Here is a 9,025-nt window from a genome sequence, read left to right on the forward strand (position 1 = left end):
CCACGGTTACACCTGGCACTGGGGAACGGCACTAGAGGTTACCGTGTATTTTGTTCCAAGGGAGCAGGGACGCAAACCAGCACCTCGAACCCGAGCTGCAGGGGCAGGGCTGAACTTCAGACCCCACAAGGGACAGCTTCAGGGGACCAGGATTTGGGCTTTTCGCAGCCGGCGCCGAGATTTTTGGCTGCGAAGGTGCCAGCAGCATCCTGCAAACTGGAGCTGGGCACGACGCGAGCCCTGGCTCGGAGCTGAACTGCGCAGGCTGCTGGCTCATCCCCTTCTCGCCAACGCAAGACTCTTCCCCGCGCCTTATTTGCTTTTGAATGCTATAGAATTTAATCCAGCCATGCTTTCTAATTAGCACGGAGGACGGTGCGGGCCAGGCGGCAGCGGCGGCGGCGGTGTCACCCCGGGATGCGGCTGCATCCCGCACCAGCGGCAGTGTCCATGCAGGAATTCTCCTACAGAGGGCAGAGGAATATCATTAATTACCACTGGCCTCCAACCCCGGGGGTTTTGCTGCTCCCCCCAGCCCGCGATGTGGGCTTGGGGTCCTGGGAGGCAGCGGAGAAGGGGACGGCTGGAAAAATCCCAAACACCTCACCCCCTTTCACAGACCTCTCCCTAGAAAACTGTGATACGGGGTCCTGTGGAGACAATACACAGTTCCATTTACAGAGAAACTAATGTTTACTGAAAATGCACGTTTACACTGCAAACAAACATTGGATTCTACACTGTTCCAATCCTATTTCGACTTTAATTTGTAGTTTGTGCTTATTTTATCACGGCATGATTGACAGCTGTAATGCTCAGCATTATATATTATGTGGATTTGCCATTGCTCCAGCCATGCAAAATGAAGCACTGCTGTATTTCTTTTTTTTCTTATATTTTTTTGCTAAGACACAGTCTTATAAATCAGGAAACTGATGAAACAGGAGATGTGTACAGTCTGTCTCCCCTGGCTTTGCTTCTAGGTTTGGGTTTATTCTTTTTATTCGAGTTTGTAGGTAGTTTGTTTCTAGAGGAAAAGATGCCGTTATAAACAAAAGCAGAGGCCTGGAGAAATAAATCTATAGAAAATTAAGTAGCAGAAACAAGTGTTGACCTGAACAGTTACTCAGGAGGAACTAACCACAGAACCCCTGCCAAGACCCCCCTGCATAAGAGCATTTTTGAACCTCTTCACCCTTACAGGGGTGTTCTCTAATCTCACAGATAATAAACAGCCCTGTTAGTGAAGAGAGAGAGGCTTTGCATGGTGGTTCAATGAATCATACCCATTACAATCAATTAATTACAATTAATAAAACCCAGGGTGAGCAGCATTAGTCCTTTGGAGTTAAAAACCACTCTTCTTGAAGTCGACAGCGTTTTTGCCCCTCTGGCCAGTGAGATCAGGATTTTGCCCACGGAGATGGATGGGACAATTATTCAACATAAATCCCCGGCCCAGCACCACGTTCAAATTCACGTGTGCACGGCTGGAGGGGTGCTGGGGGTGCTGGCAGAGCCCAGGGAGGGGCTTCTGCTCCATCCTGCTCCATCCTGCACCCGTCACGTAGACGGGTGCAGAGCCCAGGGGAAGGGAGAAGCCCCCTCTGCTCGGATGGACACGACATCAAACAGAAAACCCAGCCTGTGAAAGTCACGGGTTGTTAAAACATTTCCCCACCAGTCTCCTTCTTCGCTGCTCATTCTCTCTCTCTTGCCTTTCACTTAGCTGGGTAATTAAATCAGACTCTCAGGCTCGGTTTTAATTTCTGGTTCACATGCCCTCCAACCATGCTGCCGTGGCTTGGACTCATAATCATGCGGGGGAATATTTGTTCAAAAAAAAAAATGTACTGATACATTTTAATTTAAGATGCTCACGAAAGCCTTTGTGGGCACCACGGGGTGTCCTGTGAAACCTCTGCCTGCTTACAAACTATAAGCAGAAGCCATCAAACTAACTGACATCATTTCGTTGGCGTTTTTCCTCTTAATTTTACTTTTTATTTACACGCTTGTTTGCTAAAAGGGAAATAAAACCCTAAACACAAACAAGTGGATTTGGAATAGTCTGCGCTACAAGGAGCACTTTTAATTCCTCACTCTCAGCTGCTTTTGCTCACGTGTATTTGTGGAGCTTGTATCTTTTTGGGAATGGTCAGACTCAATGGTAGCTTTGGCAGCGAGAGCCCGTGTCCTCCTCGGGTGCCTGCAGAATTACGGGTTATTAACACAGATCCATTTCTCAGAGCATTTCTTTACTCCAACAGAGAAATTAAGAAACGTGGTGGAGATGCCCAACCACCCAGGCACCACTGGGGAGTCACCCTTGCTGGGGAGCAGAGGGGTGGGAGCAGGGTGGGCTGCAGGCCCCGAGCTGCCACGGCATTCCCAGAGAGATCCACGGGAACGACACGCGCCGGAGCGGCGTCGGCTGAATTTAATTGAACTGCATTATCAACGGCAGAGTTTGACCCATATACCCAGGACTGTCCAAAAATAGCTACGAGCTTATCTTCCCAACGCCTTGGCTAGCAAATGTAATTTTCCAAACCAACCTTTTTCATGTCAGTCGTGCTATTTCATTTTAAGATTTTTTTTTTCTTTTTAAATCAGCGATGTAATTTGTCAGTGAAAAAAAGAGGGGAAAAAAAAAAGAGAGAAAAAAAAGGGGAGCAGCAGGAAAGAGCAGATGTAAAACCCATCCACCAACACAAATTACATAACAGGACATGTAGATTAGGGACATAAACCCCCACCCTCCTTATAAATATTTATTACTATTTTTCTTCCGTGTTTTTATTTACTCGAGTATTTCTGATATCCCTAAGCCATCACTCATTCAAAAAACACAATGGTTTTAAAGATTTAATAAACCCTTAATGGTTCTTCCATCTAAAAATATAATGAATATAGTGTGTCTGAATCGATGCACAGCCCAAAGATGCTGCCAGCAGATAAGAATTTTAAAGGCCACCCAGACACGGTTTAAAAACTAGAAGAAAACCTTTTTTAGACAGAGAAAAAACGTCTGTTTCTCATGCCCAAATAGACACCAAATATCATCAAAGCAGAGCTATTCCTGAATTTGAAGACAGCCTGTAACAGAAGACTGAAGAGAGACCCGAGGTGCCCCCAGTGCCCAGGAGGGATCCCCTGAGAGCTGGCCCACGACCCGCGCAGTAAAACCAGCCACAGGCACCACGTCCAGCATCCCACACACCAGTGCTGGGAACTGCAGGAAAAGCAGTGGCCCCAAGAGCAGCCTTTGCCACGCCAGTGACAGCAACCCCACGGACAGAGGCTTGGTCCTGGGAAGGTCAGCTAACCGTGAGGCCACGTGAACCCTTCCAGTTCTGCAGTTAATGAATGAAAAACTCTCCAGACCACAACAAACTCCACTTTCTAAGCATGACCCCATCCATGCTCTACAGGGAAAACCACCACAAATGCTATTCAAAAAGAGATGGAAGATAGCAATTCCAGAAGGATTTATAATCAAAATATATCTGTAATGGTCCCATTTCATTTAATTTATAACTTCAAGGGTATTTTGTTGGCATGAGGAATGCTGAGCACCCCAGGGCCGTGGCAGACACAAAGAAAAGACCTTCCAGAATCTGCTCCAGCATCACAATTCCCTGTTTCCAGCTCAGCAGTGTTGAGATTTAAGGATATGTATCAATTGCTTAATCTTAATATACGTGAATGTATCTACTTTGGGTAGGAACAGAAAGGGAGAATGCTTACATTAAATATTGTAAGAACATGCAAAACTTACATACAACACTCTTCTTTAGGAAAATATTGAGACTATGGCAAAAGGAATCGTTCCTAAGAGGACGCTGCACTATCTGCCACTTCCCAGGATAGCAAAAGCATGTAAATCACCACTGGTATTTTTAAATTCCATTTATTTATAGATTTGTGTCGTGTACCCACCGCTCAGCACCCGAGTACACATACACATATTAAAACAATATACATCATTGGTCTGCAAATTGTAACTTAAGTACATTCTCCCTCCTGGGATACAGATTTTTTAGCAATCCCCTCCCACTCCCCAAGCGAGGCCTGAGTCAATAGACACCAGGAGTGAGCAGAGCCCAAGGGGAAGGGCAGAGCATGGCATCGCCCAGCGCCAGCGCGGCACGGCCAGTCTGGGCCCAAAGCAGAGCTAGCTGGACACTGGAAACACCCGGCATTTTAAAGACACTTTGATTAGCCTTCAAAAATATCTCCTTCACATGGATCAGCTCAACAGGACGAGTACTTACAGCACGTGCCTGCACCTCTTTCCTAGCACACGGCAAGGGTCTTACACCCGGGGCTTGCCCAAGTCGTCGGTCTCGCACCGTGGCACACGGAGCCTCCCTCACCCTGGCTAAGGCCACGGGTGCCATCCCAAACCAGGCAGGGGGAACATCACCAGGCTGCACCTTCTGCTGGGACACAGCAACAAGGTGAAGGTCACCGAAACCAGCAGCAGTCGAGGGAGAAAAGATCAAAAGAGAGTCATTCCTTCTAAAAACGCTTTCAAAATGGCATCGCACATACACAGGGTTCCATACGTGTCACATCCCTGCTTCTGCAGCCAAAAAATCAACACAGCCATGTAGAACCCATCCAAGCAGCACATATTTTCAAGGCCCTTCTCCTGCCGACCTCCATTCACCCAAGTAATGCTACTGAAGTCAATGGAAACGCTCATGTAAACAAGGACTTACAAGAACCCAACGTGACAATGGATTCAAAAGGAGTTTTGACTGTGCAATTGTTGCTGGATTAGGGTCTTCAGAAACACCGAGCTGGCTCTGAAGAGCCCAGAATTCAAATCTGCAAAGTGCTGGGGCCTCCAGAGCTCCCGGGAAGCGCTGAAGGAGGCTCAGCCTTCAGCATGGGAACGGTTCCTGGGCTCCCCCAGAAATGGTCAAAACCCTCACGGAAGGGATGGAGCTTCCAAAAAAAAAAATACAGGCTCTCCTCCCTCCCTTTTCTAAGCCTCTGACCTAAACTGAACCGTATCACATCACTGCCTAAATTAACACTGAATAAAACTGTACCAGAACCTCCTTAGGAAACCAGAAACAAAACAAAACCAAATAAAAAAGGAAGAAAGACAAAGAAGGAAAAAAAAAAAACCAACATAGAAACCACTTGGCAAGACATGTTTTCTACAAAATAAGCCTATTTGGTGAAATTCTCATTTAAAATAATTGATTCAACAATAAACCAGCAGCATAGACCAGAAGCCTGAACAGCAGCATTCATCAATAGCACTTGCCCAGATAAGTAAAAGTTTGTAATAAATAGCTCACCCATTATTGTGCTTATATAAATGCAAAACAGAGCAACAAAACATTGCAACAATACAAAAGACAAACAAATGAGTTAGAGGCAGAGCCCAGGAGTTTAAGAAGTCTCCCCTGTATTTAATAAAGCATGATTTTTTTTTGTTTTAGAAACACCAACAGATCCCTTGCAGATAGTTTTTTCTCTTTGTATTGTTATTATATAAGACATTTTGTGTTTAAAGTGAACTATTGCTTCATTTAGGTGGCCCCTCTGGTGGGCAGAGAAACTAGGCTGTGAACCAAATTAAAAAATCACCACAGAAAATTACCAATCAGACAAGTTTAAAGCATTCTGATTATTTCCACACACTCCCCCCCACCTCAGTCCAAAAAAAAGATAAATAGTTGAATTGCTGGGAACGTAAAAATCCGTATTTTAGTATAAATAACTAAAATAGTCAAATAAAAAAGAAGCCAGCCAGAGTCGAGCTTAGCTGAGAAACGAAGGGAAATACACAATTCTAGTTCATCCTATTCTATTAGCTCAGCAGGTGGAAAACATCTAAACCAGGGACTCCTCAGAACCAAACCCAATTCTTCACTTCCAAACACAGGTCAAAGTCCTCTCGGAATCAGCGAGAGTTCTGCTTTTGGAGAACAAAAAAAAAGATAAATAGTTGAATCGCTGGGAATGTAAAAATCCGTGTTTTAGTATAAATAAATAAAATAGTAAAATAAAAAAAGCTAGCCAGAGTCATGCTTAGCTGAGAAACGAAGGGAAATACACAATTCTAGTTCATCCTATTCTATTAGCTCAGCAGGTGGAAAACATCTAAACCAGGGACTCCTCAGAACCAAACCCAATTCTTCACTTCCAAACACAGGTCAAAGTCCTCTCGGAATCAGCGAGAGTTCTGCTTTTGGAGAACTGAGTGTTTGGGATTCTGCAATCATTTAGAATTAAAACATCCAACCTGTCATTTCACGAGATTCCAGACTTGTTTTTTTGTTTGTTTTGTTTCATTTTTCTCTGAGAAAATGAGTCTGTATCTAGTGCAAAGCAAAATATTCTCCCCCGCTGCCCTTCAGAGAACTTCATACACACCGAACACTATGAAACAATTCACTTTGTATCAGCTCTAAAAAAAAGGATTAAAATTACTTCCACGACACTGAGGTTACGCTGTGTTCAAAACCATCCAATTAGGGGGGGAAAAAAATTACCTTTGGAGAATTAATTTCACTCAAAACGGATCAATTAAAAACCGTATCCTTGCGAGTTGTTGTTTTACATTTACAACACATCCCTGTCCGTGCACAAAATAAGCATTTTGAATCTGTTTCCTCTTAGCATAGACCAAGAATCGGTTCACACATCGAGCAGTTTGATTCGTTTCCAATTTTGCAATGTAAGACACGGTGTGATGTATTATTTGCCCTCCACCGAGGGAGGCTGCAGCTGGGAGGCAGGGCTGGAGCTGCCACTGACCACTACCCGCATCGACACCAGGGTTCAGGCTTCCCCCGAAGCAAAGGAGCGATGCAGGGCTGTCAGTAGAGCAGATCGTTCCTCCTCGGGGCTATTTCGCTCAAGAGAATCCACTTCAAAAAAAAAAAAAAAATCGCTTCAAACAGCAAATGAAACACAAGTTATCTAAACATCCGATTTTCTAATTTTATTAAAAACGCACAAATTTTATCCAACATGTTTTCTTTCATACAGTGAATGGTCTAATATGCACTGGAGGTCACACAAGCTTAGGTTTATTAGAACAATAAAAGACATATGAGAAATTTAATATATAAAGAAAAAAGTAGCAGCTGTTGACTGCATATTTGACCATAAAATTTAAATATTTTGGACTTTTATTTTAAAGACACAAAAATAAAACCTGTGTGGGTCTATATAAGTCATATTAACAATTCCATGAATGTTCAACAGGACTAAAAATTAGCAAAGATGCTTGTTTGTTTGTTTTAACCTTGTAACACTTTTTAAACACCTTCTCGGGTTGCTGGTGCAAAGCACCTTACAGTATTTGTGCTATATATTTACTTTATTTGGCAACTGTCTGGGTTTAGTGGGGTTTTTTCTTTGCCTTCTGTAAACAACACCTTTTACAAACTAGCACAGTGAACCACAAGCCCTGCAATCTGTTATAACATCTACAGAAAAGAAAATGAACTATTTTGGTTGGTTGCTCAAAATATTTTGCTTTTGAACAAGAGGTTCTAAAACAGGATTTATTAGTAAAACATTGAACTCCTGAATTTAACATTAGACGTAAACAGTTGACTGTTTTTAGTTCAATAGAGTCTTTTTGTTTAGCTTTTCTCTCTCTGTGAAGGTAGAATACTTTTGTTTGTTTGTTTGTTTGCTTTCAAGTCATTTTCGTTAGAGGTCTGGGTGGTGACCTTTGCTATGATGAGGAGGTTTTGTACGTGTAGCTTTGTGAAGGTAGAAGAGTTGGTGCTGAGGGCTTAACATTTAGTATTTGCTATCTTGGAAAACAAAACAGAAACAAAGGAAAAAAAGAAAGTTGTCCCACCTGATAGTCAGCAGGCTGAAATGGCTGAAGCTAAAAAGAGTTTCTTGTTGTCGAACTTTCTGAGAGACAAAAATTAACAAACAAATTCTTAATGCCAGAACCATCCTTAACCAGGAACGCTAGAGTTCTTGAAGCTTTTTTTTTTTTCCCCCTTTTCTTTGACCTTTCCTTCTTTCAATTATTATTTTTTTTTTTTAAATGAGAAGTTTCTAAGGATTGTGGCTCTTAGGATGACATCCAACAGGGTAATCAAACTCAGCCATCCTACGGCATGGCAGCACTTTACTGTACAGCTTCACCAGTTTCTTTGTCAATGGTACAAAAAAAAAAGTCCCCTTTGCTTGTTTGATACAACCATAACATGAAGATTGTCCTGGTCTAGAGCAAAGCTTGCCTTGGAGCGATTTGGATTCAGTTCGTTCCCAAGGAAATATTGTCTTAGGGCAGGAGAGATGTTATATTTATTCATTTCTGTACACCATAACAATAAGCAGACTAGATGATCATCACTTACTTAGACCCAGTTTGTTTTAAAGCTACCACACAGCCGCTTCATTCATTTCTGGTGGATGTGACAAGTGATTGCCATAGTTAGCACCACCGTTGACGGATATCGAAGAAAATGGAGGACTGGGGCCAAAAACTTCTGCGGACATGGAGTGCAAGGACCCGGGCAGGTTGGGTTCCGGGCTGGGCGAGTCTCCTGGGGGGTGCGACATGATGTCAGTGAAGCGCTGAGCCTCACTGGAGGGGTGATGTCCGGGCAGGGGGTGGTCCATGGCCCCCAGGGGAGTGCCTGACGGCCCCGAGGAGGGCACGAACGGGAGATCCACGGGGGTCTGGGCTTGAGACGAAGGAGGTCCTTGCGGGAAGAAATCGTAATTGCTTCCAGGGCCGTAATACTCGCTCTGATAATCTGGCGGACAAGGAGAGACAGAGGGAAGGTAACACACAGGCGAAGGACCCGGGGGGGACACGCGAACAACGCGCTTTACCAGGTGCCTCCAAACGTCCCCGGGAGCCGGCCGACCCCGGGGGGGACCGTGCAGACAGCGTGCCGGGCTCCGGCTCGCTCCCGGGAATCCCGCGGGCACCGAAAGGAAGCGACTTTCTCTGCCCGAAACGGCCGGGTCCCGCCCGGAGAGCCCGGGGGCAGCGGAGTCACCCCCCGAGGGGCGAGGA

At 44.5% G+C, this 9,025-nt stretch overlaps 1 protein-coding gene across 1 annotated transcript; it reads right to left on the reverse strand.

Moving 5' to 3' along the window:
* Window positions 1–8,130: 8,130 nt before the first annotated feature.
* Window positions 8,131–8,769, reverse strand: LOC103771616 (LIM/homeobox protein Lhx1-like). The gene has a single exon (XM_008938918.1). The coding sequence runs from the start codon at window positions 8,620–8,622 to the stop codon at window positions 8,380–8,382; it is 243 nt and encodes an 80-aa protein (XP_008937166.1). The 5' UTR covers window positions 8,623–8,769; the 3' UTR covers window positions 8,131–8,379.
* Window positions 8,770–9,025: the final 256 nt, after the last annotated feature.

The sequence above is a fragment of the Merops nubicus genome, unplaced genomic scaffold, assembly GCF_000691845.1.
Source record: "Merops nubicus isolate BGI_N331 unplaced genomic scaffold, ASM69184v1 scaffold34784, whole genome shotgun sequence".
Classification (NCBI taxonomy): Eukaryota; Metazoa; Chordata; class Aves; order Coraciiformes; family Meropidae; genus Merops; species Merops nubicus.

What these genes read in the sequence shown, in the direction of transcription:
- LOC103771616 (XM_008938918.1), bottom strand. Translation starts at nt 8,622, where the DNA reads ATGGACCACCCCCTGCCCGGACATCACCCCTCCAGTGAGGCTCAGCGC.